Here is an 18182-nt window from a genome sequence, read left to right as displayed (position 1 = left end):
CCCTTGATAGCGTGTAGAACAACTAGCCTCGAGAGATAAAAAGATACGCAAGAAACTCTCCTGATGCCTACGCTTATTGCTCGGTTAATGTATACTTTCTCTTAATTGGTAATTGGTGTAGTTGGTGATTTGGCCGGCTCACTATGCACGTTTTTTTTATTGTTTGTTTGTTTGGTTTTTGTGGTAAAGAAAAGTGGTAAATATGTATAAAAGAGCTATTTATATATGTATATGGATAGTAAACAAGATGCCGCTAGGAGCTAGAGAGCTAGTTTACAAAAGTTTTGTTTTTGTTAAGTTAAGTTAAGATATGTATATGTATAATAAAAACAACAACGAGGGCACAATATTATACAGAGTGAGAGTAGTGTAGTGTATGTGTGAGAGCGAGAGCGCGCAAAAGGTAAGAAAATAGATATTCACTATACAATAGTTTTTTGTTTGTACGGATTCACTAGCAAAGAGTTCTCCTTCGGCTCGCAATTACTCTCTATAGATTACTTCGACAATAACAGCAAGAAAAAACGAAACTAGCTTTGGTGAATACTGTTTTTTATCTTCAATGCTAATTCAAACCCCATTTTCTATCATTAACTGCTGGGATGGATAAAAATCTATTTATGATTTAGATAAGAAAGAATGAAAAAAACGAAACGCAACACAATGTACTAGACTAAACTTCAACAACACTGTAAATGCAAAATATCACTATAAGAAAGAAATCTATTCAAATCATCACTACAATGGAGCCCCCCACTCACGGGCAAGGGTGAGAAGGCCAATGAACGCTGACGTGAAATTACTTTTTTTTCTTCTCTCATTTATACATTATTAAGGCTGCTATTAAGGTACACTGGAATACAGCTGATTGGAGCTTTGGAGCTTTGCCGATCAACTGCCAGCAGTTGCAGTGCTTGTTGTTATCCACATTGTAGGATTATGACTTGCTATACGAGTTTCGAGTGAGGAGCGAGAGAGAGCGAGAGAGAGAGACATTCATTCAGAGAGGATTAATACGCACAACATATATTGAGATGAGCAGTGATTTACATGAAGTTAGCATTCGATTAGCACTTGGTTAATACTGTGTTTAAGGTTTCCTAAATAATTTTTAGCCTCGTTTGCTCTCTCTCTCTCTCTCTCTCTCTCTCTCTCTCTCTATCTGTCATCTCCTGTGGTTGAGATGTTTTAGTAAGAATAGTGTAGCAATAAGTAGTAGTAGAGCCATCTTTGTTGCATCGCTTCGGCCATATTAGCTGCAGCAAGCTAAGCCACTGGAGGTCTCTGGTATACGAAATGGTGTAACTGTACACAATATGTAGATTGTTTTTTGTTTTTTGGGTTTACTTAAACTCCTTAGCTTTTCCTCTAACACTATCTATGTACAAGAGTTCGATACGGAAAATAGGCTGATTGTTCTACATTTATGACTTTTGAGTTTTGAGAAAACTGGTGCCTGGTGGGGCCTTCCTGGAACACACAAGTAATAGGGAAGAATACGAACTGTGGCTAAGCTAAGCTAGAGCTAAGTAGAGTAGAAAAAGCTACTCGCTACTCGCCAGGGACCTAGAAACGGGTAAAAAGCGCGGACAAGGAGCACGGGATCACAACCAACGGCACGCGGGGAAGGCGAATCAGAACAGAAACACGGAGATAATACACGGAGCAGAAGAAGAGGACACTTGTACTAAGGCACTATACACTAGGCGAAAGGAGAACGAATTCAAGGACCCACACACACACAAACTCACACACGTTTACTGTACTACAAACGGGGCTGACTTTAAAACTGGCGACTAGTGGAATGGAGCGGAAAAGGGATAAAAAAAAAAACGATGATGATGGGAGGTGGGTTCGCGTTTCATTTTATTCCTTTTTGACAGTCGTTGTTTAAGTGTAACAACTTGGCCATAACAAAAAAAAGGCAACATGGTTTCCCCTATTAACGGTGTCAAAAGCCACGCGGGGTCTTGGGAAGTAAAGGCGCGCCGTTGATACGGGCATAAAATCGGTGCATTTAATCCAACCGGCTTAAGGAAGGGGCTAACGTGTTGACAAACCGTTTGACCGGGTTTTACTGGCCACCCTCACCTTCATCAACCCGTTCGTTTGTATCGGGAAAATGGGTAAAATTGATAAATAAACCGGTCTTGATGTAACACACGCCGCCGGGAAAAATCAAGTACGGTGGTAACCGTTTTTGGAGTTTAAGCTTGATCCCTGGTCCTGAACCCCTTTTACGTTCCGGCTGGCATTATCCTGTAACAGGGTATTAAATAAAGCTCGGAGCACACAATGGTCGCGGTGGTGGTAGTTTGTCTGCAGTTTATTGCCATGCCTAGTGTACCCCCGGTCCGGTGGCGCTCATCTCGGGAGGTAAACTGCTGTAAAGCACACAGTTACACCGATTCATGGGAAAAGCGTTGGAAAATTACACCCACCCATGTGAGGGGAAGGGGGGGGGGGAGGCAGGGAAAAAGGGTGCAAAGATGCAAATCGTGTAATTTTTTATCGTTTCTCGTAAAATGATTACGACTGGGACCCGGGGGTTTAAATGAGGTAGCCTCGCCGAGGGAACGTTTCATAAATCTTTTGCACAATTTCTTTTTTGTGTGTGGTGCTGCTCGGTTTATATAGTTTAACGGGTAACGCTACCGTATGGATAGTGAGCACAAAGAGCAGTCTGGACAGACAATAATTAATTTGTGTGTGGGTTTGTTTTCAATTATGGCACAACTTCAAGCAAATTAAATAAAAAAAATAAAATGTTTGAGTCGTATTAAGTATCATATATCTGCATAAAAATATTACAAAAATATATTAATTATCTCTTTTCAACGTTCCACAGGTTCATTAAAAAAGCCTTTAGGGATATCAAATCATGAGCAGTTATAGTATGCTTCCTCCGTTTTCCAGTAGGTGGCGCTCTCAGATTGTCACACTATAAACTTTGACATCTGTCAACTTTGAGGTCCATCATTTGCATCTGTTTCTTCTTTTTCCTCTGTGGTAACTACAACCTCAGGAAGGCTTGGCCTGCCAGTTCTAGCTGCTTTGGCTTCAATTTTTACCCATAGCAGAACATACAGATCTCAGTACGGAGATTCCTTCCTCTTTGGCACTACAACGTCGAGAGGTCTCGACCTGCCAGTTCTGGCTTTCGGTGAGCTGGATAGTCACTCTGCTGTGTGAAGACTAGCGCCGCTTTCGCTTCGTCCACCGGACCACCCCAAAGTACGGGGATTGCGTTAGTTTAATTTTGAGCCAAACCTCGTCTACAGGATGCATTCCAGAGTTAAAGTTGTAAGAGAGATGTGGTGGGACCAGTTATAGATTATGTATTATGAGCTGTTGAAGAACACGCGGACAATTCTAGCAATTAGATTGCCTAGTTATCGAGGATTTGACCCTTATTTTATGAATACTTCAGAGGGTATCGGGACTTGGATTGAAACACGCCGAAAAATAGTAGGACAGAAGGAATTGGTAGCATTTTCTAGCCGAGAGATTTATAACAATAATCTACTATAGTATAATAAATTGATACACAAACGAGAGAGGGAGGATTGGACGACTACAAACAAATTCGGCGACGTACAGTAAACGAGGGTCAGAGTTGGATGGAGAAAAGGAATCCAGACATCTGGACTACCAAAACAACAGCTACAGTAGTAGGTCCTCGGAAGCAGCACAAGGGTACGCTTTGTCGGGTGACAGCTATATTAACAAGAAGTAGTAACGAACAACGAAAAAATGGCCAACAAAACTAGCAACAAAACACTATCTCTGTATCTGCTAGGCCCAAATGAAATGGTTGCTTGCTTCCTCCACTATACCAGAACACGGGAGCAGCAAGGAACTAAGTTTTTTTTTTCTTTAGGAACCGCAAACATCTGGAACAACTCAACTCAACCTAGGTCAACTATTCTAGGCGCTAGGATAACTAACAACTCTTTTTTCGGTGTACTAATTGAGGTGGGGAAAACGTTTGACAACTCGACTAGGCAACAAACAAACGATTGAGGAAGAGTTGGAGTACTGGAGTCTCTATTCTAAGGGGGAGGAGTTTTTTTTTTGTTCATTTCTATCAAACAAACACACACACGCACGCACGCACACGCAGACAGTGTCGTGTCGGGAGAGAAACAGCTGAAAACGGGTCTCATTGCTCTGGGTATGATTGGCCTCCATATTTTTCTTTTGGTTTGTTTCAAAATGGCCGTTAAGTCCTGCTTAAGATGGTCGGCTAAATATAGAGTAAGGTGGAGGTAAGGTGTTGGAGGTTGGTTGCAAAACCTGTTCGTCTGCTCGGGTTTACGGTTGTTGTTGTTTTTTCCTACTAACTGTCCGTGGGGTACTTCTTAGTATAATAGTAAAATTAAACAAACAAAAAAAAGTCTTCTTGGCGAAACGAATGGAGGAAGGATCACGAAAGAAAAATCGAATTACAGAAGAAGGGATAAAATTCGAAACTAACACTATTAAAAAAAAAAACCGTAACGAAACACAACGAAACAATCTACATAAAGGAAGCATGTTTGTTAGCAAATTTTCTGTGTGTGTGTGTGAGGAAACAAAACATTGTGATGTTAGGTGAAACAAAACGATACGGAACAATCAAGAGCGCGATTAGATTAGTGAACTCATGCCACTCATGTGTTAGTGGGTCAACAGGATCAGATTGACTAGCGTTACTCGGTTACTTAGACCGCTAGTGCCCGTAACAAGGGGGGGGGGCATATGTATAGCTGTTAGTTAGGTGGTGTGTGTGCGTATATGACAGGTTGAAGGGGTTTGTTTTGTTGGTGCCAATTCACATACTTTATACAAACGGGATAATCGATGGTCGAATCGTTGGATGGGTTTGTATGGGGCGAGTGAGTTCTATGAGACTGTGTCTTTGTAGTTGATGTACGTTTGGGGCTGGTTTATGTGTGTGTGTGTGTGTGTGGACATTCGTAGGAAAATGAGAGCATAACGATGAAGCCAACAAAGGGCGAAGATTGAAAGTTTTCCATTTGCTTCTTATTGAACTATGGTTCAACAGTTTTCTTCGTATCACGTACAAACAACGAGAAAAAAAGGGTTCATGAACTTTGACCCCATTCGATGCTATTGCTAGCCCTCCTTGGCCTGAAGGACAGGAGACCTGGGGGCTGTGCATTGAAATTTCATTGAAGTGTAATATTAATTATTAACTCGTTTAAACTTCCTTCTCTCCCATCTCGCTCTCGCTCTCCGGTTCATTCTTCCTTTTCTAAGGCTGTACACGTGCAATTCACGAGTGAATTGGACCGGGGCGAAAAAGAAAAGCCGGAAAAGCGAGTCGAAACTCAGGCAGCAGAAGCAGCATTTTCATCACCTAGGAGAAATTGGTTAAACATAATCAACGGAAAGGCTTTCCGCAGGGTTTCGCCCCCATCTCCATCGTGTGTATTGGTTTCGCATTTGCCCGTCCGAAGAACAAGTTTGCTTGGGTGTGTTGTAAGCGTGTTTGGAGCAAAAAAAGCAACAACAACAACAGGGATCAGACCGGAAGTTTCCTTTCTAGGAGCAATAGAAAGGAAAAAAAGCATGGAAAAGCAGGAAAAACTTTTTCCTGGCTTTTTTTTGCCTCCGAAACAAACCGTGTTTGTTGAGGACGTCGTTCGGTGGCTTCTTTTTTGCCGCTGCCTCTCTAACGCGTCTTATTGAAACTTTTCCAAATCACGGCCACGGGTGCTTCAACTCCTGTTGGGGGCTGTGTGTTGTTGTGCACTTTTGCTATGTTGTTGCTCCCACGCCACTGATGATGTGGGAAGTGAAAATTAGCTTACAACATAAAGCAGCATTCAAATCTATTTGCGACTCGCTTGACCATGTTTTCGAGAGAGAGAGAGAGAGAGAGATCAGCGGCTTCTTCAGCTGCTGGACGGGGGAGATGAGCTGATGATTTTTCTCTTTTCTTTTGGGATTTTGATGAGGGTTTTGCCTGATTTTCGGTGTGATTTTCTAGGCATAATTCGCATGTAAAGGGTTACAAAAATCACAAAATGATTTAGATGGGTTAAAAGAAACTTGTGCGAAATATTTAATGTTTGAATGAATTTGTTTAGAAAATAAGTGCATACTGCTTGTGGCTATGAGATTTTTTACATAGCCCAAAAATCATCCTAATTCATCACCGAAATAAATAAAAAAATAATAAAATATTGATGGAAAAAATTTGACAAACAGAAACAATCAACTAAAATTGTTTAAAAATGTAAAATAATTTCAGTAAAGCATAAAACAATTAACTGTTGAACCAGAGAAACAATGGAAAACGTAATACAACAGCAGTGTAATGGAGAAAGAAACAACGAAATGTATGAAAAAGGAACAAAACAGAGTAGCAAAAAAAAAACGCTCGAAGTAGAGCATTATTAGGTCAGTCGTCGTCGGGTCTCTGTGGTTCTCGTGTTAATTACTTGGTATCGGTTTCCTATTTAGTCAATAATGTCCGGTACCTTTGTCAGTTTTTACGTCTGTGTGTGTGTGTGTGTCTGTGTGAGTGTATTGAAATTGTTCTATTTTTCTCCCCTCCTTTGTCGTGTGGAAAGTCAGGCTAATATAAATGTGTGGTAAGTTTGTTCCCTTCCCGGTCCGTTACTGTGGTTAGGCGTGTTGGGGGGGTTTTTGTTGTTGTTTAGAGCTAAAGAAACGGGTTGTCTTCTGCTAACCGGAGAGTAAAATAGGGTAGTTTTGGGGGGTGGGAAGGGGGGAGAGGTGGGCAGGGGGAAAGTGTAAGTATTACTTGCATGCAAACAAACGTACAATGGCCGGCCTATGTAGCACCCAGATACCCACTTTGGCCATCTGAGCTTGGATGCCCTTCGCTTGAAGCCCTTTGACGGCACCCTCGGCACACGATGGCGACTCGAAGTCAACAAATCCGTATCCTAGAGAGAGAGAGAGGGGAGAGAAAAGAGAGGAAAGGGGGGGGGGGAAGAGAAAAAGAGTAGAAATGAGAAATGGGAAAAAGAAAAATTAATGAAAATCATCGATCCTCGGTTTGTCATGTTCCGAGCCCGAGAAGCCATATCCAGCGTTGGCACAAATTGGTACTCGCCGCTTGTGCCCCACCGCTCCGTTCCTGATTGGAGTAATGTTGGGTTGGGGGGTTCGGTGGATTGTTGGTTTTGTTTTGAATTCTGGTACGATGGCTAGAAAAATGGGTTTCGGTTGTGGATAGAGTCTTACCTTTACACTTGTTTGTTGTTTTATCTAATATTGCCTTTGTAGAGATGATGTTACCATACCTGGAAACGAAAAATAGAGGGAAATCGCAATTTAGTATTAATTATACTAATGAGAAGGAGTTAAAAATAGCCTTATTTAACCTGTCACCGTTTTGATTGTTTCAATCCGCTTGAGATTTAAACACTATTTTCAAATCCATAAATCATGATTTAAATTGCTACGACTATTATTCATTTTTTCCCCTAAAACCTATAAAAAAAAACCGTAATAAAGGTCAACTGCTGTGCCCTACCGCTATTAGCTAGAAATATTTTATCCCACCTCCCCCAAGCAGAAGAAGTTTCGCTCGTGAAAATTATCGAATAACGATCGGACAATAATTAATGGCCAAACAGACAGTGTTCGACCGGCCGGGTTTTCCGTTTTTCCCCCCTGCAAGTGCATCATTATCGTCCCCCCTTCCCTCCATTAGGCCGATCGAGCTTTTTCCACCGTGGGGGAACACGTACGTACTGCTGCATCGTGGCCGTGTGCAAAGAGTGGACTTTAATGTTTTTTTTTCCACCGGACACGTTCCGTTTGCTTCACACATGCAACCAATTTTTAATTTTTTTTGTTCTCATTTTCACAACGAACGGGGTGAAAATAAATAAATTTGAAATCTCGGAAAATTGCATGTGACAAATAAAAAAGTCCCGAGAAAAAATGGGAAAATGCTCCAAACACGTGGGAGAGATGTGTGTGGGGGGGAGATGAAAAAGTAAAACAAAACGGTGGATAAAACCAACAACGCACACACACACACACAGGAAGCGGAAAAAAGGGATGAAGGAAGCACGTTTTGCGCCGAAAAACGGGAAAGCGGTAGGTTGAGGGAAATGAATGGGAAATTAATTTTGGAGCGATGTACTTGAAAGTGTAAACAATTTCCGGTAGCGAAATTTTCCCGGCCCCACCCGCTCTGCTACTGACCGCCAAGGCTGCCCGGGGTTGAGCGGAGTCTCGTCGGGAGTTTTCTCGCCGACGACCGCACTGGGAAAACTCGTTAGCGTACCATGAACAATTGGGGGTGGCCGAAAGGGGTTTGATAATTAAGCGTATCCTATTTCGAACCGAAAGCGGCGAATCGGTGTTGTGCAGCACCACCCGGTGTTGGCCGTGCTTAAGGGAGCATAAACACTACTCGCCAACACATTATCATTGTGAACGAGCGAGAGAGAGAGAGAAAATAGAGGAAAAACAGCACATCAGGGTGATATGAAACCAGACCCGAACGTCGAACAAAGTGCAAAAGTGCACCAGTGCATTAGTGCAAACGAAGCGAACAACAAAACAGAGAACAAAACTAAAATAGGAAGCAAAAAGCCGGGGAAAACCAAACCAACGTAAGGTAGTGGAAGCTTAGTTTTGAAAAATAATGCAAATTAGCGAGACAAGACCCGGCTGCACACAGTGCAACGGAGAACAATACACAATTCAACGTAATAAAGAAGGACTTGCTGGTCGGTGTTTGGGCTCGTATGACTAACGATGGGCAGACCGGCGAGTAGGAAAATACATCCCGGTGACTAATGAACGGATGATACCGTCCAAGACGATGTGATTCGTCTCACCTTTAACCTTCTGGAGCGAGGAGACGAGCGAGAGATTTCTTTGTGTCTAGAAGCTTAGACGAGGTGAAGAATTTTCTGCTTAGCTCATTTTATGCAAATAGTACCTTAAGAAGTAAAAATGAGTAGTAAAAGTCCTCTCAAACTCAAAAATGGTTTAGTAGACGCCTAAAGGTATGCAATCGGCACACATTTCACTAAGCAGAATGGCCAGCATAATTATGCACAGCAGATGATCAATAATTAATCAGGTCAGGTGTGAATGGTAATTATGGACAGGCATAAAGCATGCACGGATCGAAATCGAACATCGAATAATGGGCATTTATCGACTATGTATGCTTCCGCTTGGATGGAGTTCCTAGTATCCTTAGTGAGTCCTTATCCCTTAGTCAGGCTTGAACGTTTGAAGTGATTAACTGCTGGTACTGTTAAATCAAGAGAATTATCTTGAATTCTGGATGAGATTTTAGCTTTGTACAACTTCCGCTTATTTAGACTTCTTGTACTCCATCTCCGTAGTCTCTAATAGTTTTGACCTTATAGCACTGAAGAATTGTTTGTTTATTGTAAAAGTTTGCTGGAAATAATTCTTCACACCCCACTCAAATACTGGGCAAAAGGAACTAAAAATATTCCACCAATCTATCTTAACTTCCCCACCATATTGAGCCATCGAACGCCTCTACTTATTGATCCCTTTTCGGCAACGCACGTAGGCACCGTCGTCCATACAGAGATGTTATTGGTTTCGCATGACACAGCAATTCTGCGAAACGGTGGCGGAAGGCACGACTGGCAAATGCCGAGTGCCAACTAGCTAATTATAGCGCTTCCATTCTGTGGCTTCCTGGAAGGTCTCCACAGCTTCCTACGCGCGCACCGGAAGCCATCTTGCGATATATCGAACGGCCATCATTATTGGAGAGCAAAGTGGCAGCAAATAGTGTTTGACGAAAGTCGATCGTTTATCGGGCAAGGTGACAGCTCCGAGCGAACTCCGAGGAAAGCGGATGTGAGCCTCTTAGTCCTGACGCGCCCAGGACTGTGATGGTCCTTCGGCTGCCATTAGTGTGTAGAGAGAGAGAGAGAGAGAGCCGGGAGCTTTTCTTCGCACGCGAGGAATAAATTGTGAAGCGTACGGAAAAAGAAATCACATCTTGCCGATCCGCGGATCAATTACGGCACGGAAACAGTGTATTGAGCAATGGTAAACATTGCTCACTTATCATCACTTCGCCGGGATTGTTTTGTGCGGACAAGAACCCAATTTATCTTGCTACTAGGTAAAAGCGCTTCGGCCAATCGTGAAGCGCTAGTAGGGATGTCTTGGACACCCCCCCAACACAATATGCCGACGAGCATAATAATGAACTTTTCCACCAAATTAATGCCACCAATATGGACGCGGCTAACGGTTGGGGCGTGGTGCCTGTTGGCGTGCGTGAGTTGACTTTTTGAGCAGGGAGACGGTCATCAATAAAAATCGACCATCCGCCGGTAGAATATTAGAAAGACCATCCGCCATACAACAAATAGATAAAAATGGCCAACACAGATCCTTTATTGAACGATTTTTAGTGATTCGCCATGGTTCATTATTTGGCAGGAAGAAGGACCCAAATTCCCACAACACAACCGAAGCGTATCTCGCTGAGTATGTGTGAAATATCGATGAGATTTCCTGTCACCTTCGCCCGGCACCAAATATTGGACGCATTCCGCAGCCCTCCAGGAAAAGTTGCCCAGAGACGGCCACATTGCACGCATACTTGTTCCTCTTCCTCGTGTATGTTTAGCGCCGTGATAAGTCGTTCGGTAAAGGAAAAAAGGATGGTAGCACCAACTTGTCCGCATCTTGTCTGCCGGTGCCCTAACCTACTGGGTCTCGGAATATGTATATATTGTGCCCTTGTGAAATGCAGACGAGCAGCCATTCAGCCGAGATCGGAGCGGCAGCAACCAACATCAACCATGGCATAATTTCCATGCTTCGCATGAATAAAAGATTGATTGTGGGATTTGTGGGCATTCGCTGCCTATCTCACCCTCGGCGTACACACAGTGGATCTCCTCCACCAGCCACAGCAGCGCGCTGGCAAATGAGCAGGAGCTGGCGGTGTATCCTTGCTGCCGTTGCCTCTCATTGCTGTAACGAAACACGGTGGCCCCAACTAAGGGGGGGGGGGGGGGGGTGGCCGGGGTGGCCAAATATTAACGACGGCAAACCCCCGGGCTTGGGGCAGGGCAGACGAGACGAGAAAACTCATTTAGAGTTATTGTTCCACAAAACCCGACCGGTCCACAGCCGGGTGGAGTGAGCAGTGCTGAGCCTCTGAACTTCGAACAGATTCGGTTCCGGATATCTCCTGTACAGGAGGTGTTTGTGTGTGTGTGGTGCAATCTCATCTCATGTATTACTATTATTTGGTGGTGGTGGTGGATGCCCACCGTTGCGTGTGGTTCGTGAAGCCTTACGCGCCCATTAGCGATGGTTTGGGGCCCGCTCATAAAGTGCGGCACGATTGATGACATTTATGCGCAATCATTCGAGAAGCGTGAGCTTTTGTTCCGGACAGGTTTTCGGCGACTGAGGGAGCATTTGGGGGTTTTGCTGTCTGCTTTTTTTTCGTCGTCCACAAACCTCACAGTTAATGCCTGGATTGGTAGTGGCTTTTTTGGTGGTGATATTAAAATTACTGGAGCATGGTTTTGATGCTGGTGTGCGGTGTGGATGGTTCGATAGTTAAAGGCACTACTAAGCACTACTAAATCGCCGACCATAAACCCCTATCGATAACGCTTGGTTGGTGGAGCTTTAAATGAAGAATCTGGATTCAGTTGTACTGATTGATAACTCTTCCGAAGAATTCGGTTCCTATAAATAAGGGCAGGAATGCTTCGCTGTGAAACAATCATGGATCAAGCATCAAGATCTCTGGCCTATTCCAGGACAATAAACCCCTTTTCTTGTAATCATTTTAGATGACATGTCCCGTAAGTTAAAACCTCCATTAAATTCAGCTCGACCGACTGACGCAAGCTCGTTGTGAAATATGAATAACCACCAACCGGCGTGGCGCAACCCTCTGAATGCTAATCACATCAGATCACGCCCTCACACGTCATACGCGCGCGATTGTTGACATTATTTGCAAGGATGTTTCCACCGCGCTCCCGGGTCCTATTTTCATCTTTGCTAGCAAATACTTACTGTGCACACATGTTGACAAGATCCTTGTCGGTCGTGCCCTGTTGCAGGCCGCGAATGTAGAGGTTCGTTTTGGACAGCTGCTCCGTCTGCTGTGGCGTGTTGCTAGGACCCATCGTGTTGTTTGTGTTGGTCGTGTTGCTCAGGCTCGTGCTCAGGGTGCCGCTCTGCGAACCGGTGTTGGACGAGCTGCTCGAGTTCGTGTTGCTGGGCGACGCTGCTGTCGGCACACGCTGTCCGTACTGGAAGATTGAAGAAGAAGGAGACAGGTACGGTGCATATTAGTTTTTTGGTGGGTTCGAGCAGATTTTAAAAATGGCATTTGGTGTGTTGTTTGCTGGTACCAGGAATTCGCGTATTTGACCGGATATTCGGAGGCTCCCATTTCCACAAGTTCGAGAAATTAAAGGACATTTCCTGAGATATTAAGACAGCAAAGAATTCCTGATCCTTGCCTACCAAAAGGGAAACTACTAGTTCCAGTTAGTTTGACAGGATAGGGAACATCAAATGAATTCCTTGAGTGAACTCTCTCTCCCTTTTCTATGGCTAACGACCTCTTAAGTCATTTATGGCCTACTAGACTTAATGATACCACGTAGTTGGATTGTCAGTCCTCACTATGGGGGAACAGCCCGGATGAGATTAGAACCCCGGTCCTGTCGTATGAAGACCGGAAGACCGTTGACGCCTTTACCATCGGGCCGCACCTGGATGGAGCTCTTGGAGCTCTATTATCTGTTGTATAATATCCACTAAATTTGCTTTAAAAATTGTGACACATCTCAGCCTTTCATTAAGTTTCCAGTCATAAGGAAACTAAAATAATTTTCTAAAACAATGATCATCAAAATTCCAACAAAATTCAGCTCCTTAACTGAAGCGCCAACCCAGCTGAGCAACGCTGGAAAAAATATATCTGTAAACTTCCATCTCAGAACTTTAAAGGATACAGCCGTTCTGACTACTGGCTACGCTGCACGAACAAGGGCCCCAATGGCTAGGGATTAATAACAACAAACATCAGTGGACCGCGAATAGTGGAAGCACACTGGAGAAACTAATGAATCTTGCATCAGTTGTTATTGTGCTTTGAAGTGTGTGTGTGTGTGCTCGGAACGGAACCTACAGCCGGTCCTTTGCACAGTTTACACCCAGCCTGTCGGATGATATGCATTCCGCTTGGGTGTGTTGTGCTTTCGACGCCATCGAAGATCAGACGCTTCCTGGGAAAAGAGGCCTGCCTGAAACGGTTTAGAAAATTGGTACCAAACACACACACAGACCAGAAAGAAATAAACAGCAAAGCGAAACGCCTTCGGGAAATGGACAAAGCGGGGGAAGTGGGAAGTGACTCCTCCGATGCCTTGATGCTCCCCCCCGCGCTTGATTAATTCGAAAATTTTAATAAAACATTTTTTCGCTTCAGCGCCTCTTTCTTCCCGATTGCTCACGAACTCGTTGGAAGCAAAAAGAGAACGAAGACAGCGGCGGGGAGGCTTTTCTCCCAAATCGAATTTCCACGAATTCCGCCACGAGGCTACCTCTTAACGTATGGGGCGGATATGGCGAAAAGAGCAACTTTGAGAAACTTACAACTCCAGACACAGGCGAGTTTAGGAAAAAAAAAACACTCCAAAAGCACATAGGCATATCGGGTTTTTGGTTGGTGGAGTAACTTTTGGAGGAAACTTTCCAACAGTAAAAGCAGCAAAAAAGAAGAACTGAGCAAAGGAAAATTGTAAGTATGTTTCACAGGACATGAGAGAAAGAGAGAGAGAGAGAGCGTGATTGTAACATCAAATAATATACATTTTTGTGCTTTTTTTTTTGGGAAATGGCGAATTTTGTGGAGGATAAAAATATGAACCAATACACCAACAGCAAAAAAAGGGTCATCTGTGGTTCTTTTTCCTTCCGGTGTGCTGTAAGTCGTTGTGAGATTTTGAGTGAGAGACGAATGCCCCATCACTTTTTCTTGATATGCTCAGGATTCCTCCGCCTCTGGAGTCTGGTAGGACTTATAACGGCTTTTATCCCAATATCAGCTCACAAGACTTTGGTTTTATAGTTATAGGAAAAATTGTTCGATTTTCCTTTTATTTTTCACTCAAAAGTGATGTTCCGACTGGGGGAACCTACATCCTTCCGGAATTCACATGCACGATGACAACTACCGGCTGACTCGTCTCGGGTGGAATTTTTTAAAAACTTCACCACCGGTTCACCACCGACCAACCGAGATGCTTGTCTTTCCGATCCAACCCCAACCCTTAAAGGTGCTCTTCTGCGGTGGCAAAATTCCCTGTATGCGCCGCCGCCACCAAATGCGCTCGAGAATCCCTTCATCAGTATGCAGTGTATGTGACGATGGTGCTCGAACGCGAAGGAATTTGTTCGCTCGCAGATGCTAAAATATTTATTCGATTGTATTTGTCCTGATCGAGCAACTGCTGCGCGCGCTTTGTACGTTTGTGAACGATTTACTTAAACCAGGTGTGACGTCAGTAGTGTTTCCCATGGGCTTTGACTAGAGATCTCGTTTTCCGTGAATGCTGTTCTGCATTGGAATAGAATGACGCATTATGGCGCTGCTAGAGTGGTACTTGATTTGCATTTGGTCGGAAGGAAACTAAAATCTTTATACTCTTAACAGTTCACATTGAATACACATTTCCAAGCAAGTTTTCTTTTTCGCGAACAGTATCGAACGCGTAGAAAAATTCCATTTTATGGTTTGATTTAAAAAAGGAAATCTTTAATAAGGGGAAGCAATCAGGAGCTACCATGAAGAAACGGTCGGCATTGTGTGGGCGCCGCCAGTCACATCGAAGTGTGAACAACGCAACACCGGTCGACAGATTTCTTCTCCAATTTTCCGTCCTGTCAGTTGTGATGTACTCTCTGCCCCGCCATGGTAAAGGTCAAATCGTTTTAATTCCACGTATTGAGCACTGTAGCACGTGTGTGTATTTATTTAGTTGCCTGGATTGATGAAACATTGCTTTCGTTTTTTTGAATTGCCTTTAAGGTTAGTTAAAGCACTTTTGCAAGAAAATTCAAAAACAGGGTTTTCCAGTTGATTTTAAAAGTATAGCACCAGTTTGAGCGATGGCAGCGACTGATATGACAACAGCTTCAGGTCAGATGCTATAACGTTTGGGGAACATTTCTCGGATGATATCACAATAGTCGCATATAATTTAAACAAATAATACGATGCTCAGAAGGATCTTTGGCCCCGTATGTGCGGTATAACAATGGAACCCTCCAAGCTACATTTGATGCGATCGATGCGATGCTTTCAGATGAGAATAGCACCGAAAGCCGATCATGTCATGAGAATAGCACCGGACGGCCCAGTCCGTAAAGTCCATTCAGGCCGTCTCCGTGGAGCCTTAGGAGACGTGGTTTGTGACGTTGATTGTGTGAAATTAAGTGCTACAATTGTAACATCCTCTGGGAAAGTTGCCTTCAATGTGCCTTAAACAGCGTTCGTTACTTACAATGATGTTGTTCTAGTGAAATCATCTAAAAGTCCTTGTTATGTTTGACTTTTTTCCTAGAACGTCAGTTGACTAAATGTTTCAAAATCGAAGCCCTCTTGATGGGGAGCTTATTTGTAATTCAAATAAGCAACTAGAGAGCAACAAAATTGAAGGAAACAAAACGTTAAAGTCGTATATTTTAATCACACCAGACACAATGTTTCGAATGATAAGAGAACGGGCGACGACTTCATGCTTTACTGAGTTTTACTGACGAATTTGCGATGGTGACATTGTCCGTTTGGCATACAAATCGAGATTTGCCTTTAATGAGGTTGCAGATTGATAAGGAAATGCACAAGCAATGGTTTTAACAGAATCTGCGACAGTCAAATTTATTTTTAATGTCCGCAAGAGCGGTTTTTGGTGACTAAGAAATTGTTACTCTGGCTTGGTCTCAACTTATTTCAATAAACAACTACTTAAGTTAAGGGTAATCTGAGTTCATATATAAATAAAACAAGCTATTCAAGTCTCATGACAGATATAAGCTAGACAAATCATAGATCTCAGCTGCGGAGGTTTCATTGGTCTTCGTGTTATCATTCGTTCTGTATCAGTGCTTCGGGCAATAGTACTAACCACACAAACAAACACATCAAACAAAAAAGTGATTAACCGTGGGGAACCAATAGCGGAAAGTTGGCGAATGGGGGGGATAAAAACCAACACAAATCGCCCATTCAAACTGACCAGCCGTACTTCTATATATATACCTTTCGGTGTACACAAAAACTCCCCGCAAATGGCCGACAATGGCTCGTTATAGTTTGGGGAGCGTAATGAGAGGAAGAAAAGAGGTTGAAAGAGGTGGAAAAGTGGGAAGGGAACCATCTCACTCTCACACGCTATCAGCAGGAGGTAGCAGGAAAAACGATCTTGAATCGCTCATTGGGACTATTAATGCAAGGCTCTCACTAGCCACCAAAAAACCTATCGCCCCTAAACATACATTAAAGAAAGGGCAGTCTCCAAGCTCTACGGGTGTTTGCTGCAAATTTTCCTGCAAATAGCTCGCACTCGCCTCCTTTCGCTTCCTTATCATGACTTCACTGGACGACTACTTCGGGACATTTGGTCTCGGGCGCACCCCTCCGTTCCCCCCTCCCGTTCCAGCGGTTAGAGGAAGCTGTACATTCGATAATGGCGTCCGTTGGCGAATGTCAAATCATTTCGAAATACCATCCCCCCTTTGTTTCAACCTCCCTCTCTCCCTTTGCACCCCCGTCCATTAGGATTGTATGCGTACGTACGCAGGAACGGTTAACGTTTATGATGACGACAATCGGCAATCGATGTCACTGGCAGCCATAATCGTAAATGATTCATGGCTGTCGTGCGTATGGGCGCACCCGATCATCGCGCTAGCGTGACTACCCGGGGCTGGCGCGATAAGCCCGGACCGCACAAAACACTGAAACAGTTTTAATGCGGAAGTTCGGGTCGTACGTATCACATGCGCTTCTCGCTTCACAGGATGACGATGCTGGTGGTGGACGGTAGAGGGGCAGTAAAATCAATGCGATTAAAGTCGATCGATAGACAATTTTTGGGGTGGGATGTATCGGAACTACGGCACGGATTCAAGTAAGCTGATAAGAAAGTTGGCTGTTTAAAGCAAGAATGGTCCCCCTGAGTTCTACCCTTGACTTCGGGCTTTGGAGTTACAATGAGCTCCAATTGAAATCGCATTGTCGCCATTGCTATGATGGTCAATGCTGCCTTATCAACCTGAAACCGCTGTATTGAAAAGCCTGTTGGCCCTGGCTTTTTTTTTAAATTAAAAAACCTTTTCGGGGCGATCCAGTGGCCGAGGCGATAACGGCGGCGGTCTTCACACGGCAGGGCAGGAGTTCAAATCCCAGACCGCCTCCCCGTACACAGCACTGACTACTTTACTTCGGGTAAAATCAAGTCACAGAAAGCCAGAAATGGCAGGCCGAGACCTCTCGAGGTTGTAGTGCCAAGGAAGAAGAATAAAAACCCTTTCGACGGAGGATACTGTTTTCCAATAAATTAAACTCTCTTGGCGATTCTCCCGACCTCTTAGAAAAAAAAACTGGGAGAAAAAAGTTTTCCCCATAGCATCAGGAGCAACAGCAGCAGCAGGTGGGTTCGCGCAGCTGTGAACCAAATTGTTTGCGCTTGCCAACGTTTGCGTGTCATTGAACTTTGAATGTCGGAAGTTCCGCGGCAGGACCTCCTAGCACAACAGAAATAACTAAACAAACATTTGCAGTCAAACCTTTCAACCTTTTGCACGACGCAAGCCCGACCAAAACTTTATAGGAAATTTATCATAATTAGACAGCGGGAACCTTCGAAAAACGGGGTCCCCGCCTTCGTCCCGAAAACTTCCACAAGCAGGACCAACTAGAGCATTCCAATTCCTTAGCGCGGCTGCTACCTGTTGGTAATTATGTTCGGTTTAACTTTCAGCGCTACCCAAGTGTCGAACAACATGCTGTGCAACGACCCACATCCTTCCCAACTTCCAACGGCGGAATCAACAGCAAAACCAGGCGGAAGGATACGCTCAAGAAGTCGCCGAAGGACCATCCAAGCACAGAAGAAGGTCACGGGGTTCAATGG

At 43.9% G+C, this 18182-nt stretch overlaps 1 protein-coding gene across 21 annotated transcripts in view; it reads right to left on the bottom strand.

The window, feature by feature from the left end:
• Positions 1–18182, bottom strand: part of LOC118513057 (protein alan shepard) — a 191341-nt gene that overhangs the window by 12773 nt on the left and 160386 nt on the right. For 18 of the 21 annotated variants that reach the window (XM_036058388.1, XM_036058385.1, XM_036058393.1 and 15 more), the window contains 3 exons: positions 12046–12284; positions 7222–7280; positions 6796–6920 (listed from right to left, as the gene is read on the bottom strand). In XM_036058388.1, the coding sequence (XP_035914281.1) occupies positions 6796–6920; positions 7222–7280; positions 12046–12284 (423 nt within the window). The remainder of the gene's footprint in view (positions 1–6795; positions 6921–7221; positions 7281–12045; positions 12285–18182) is intronic. The other 3 variants (XM_036058389.1, XM_036058391.1, XM_036058392.1) reach the window with 1 other exon arrangement.

The sequence above is a fragment of the Anopheles stephensi genome, chromosome 3 (assembly GCF_013141755.1).
Source record: "Anopheles stephensi strain Indian chromosome 3, UCI_ANSTEP_V1.0, whole genome shotgun sequence".
In the NCBI taxonomy this organism is placed as follows: Eukaryota; Metazoa; Arthropoda; class Insecta; order Diptera; family Culicidae; genus Anopheles; species Anopheles stephensi.
Note: the sequence above shows the minus strand (reverse complement) of the source record. Positions and strands in the feature narration are given on the sequence as shown.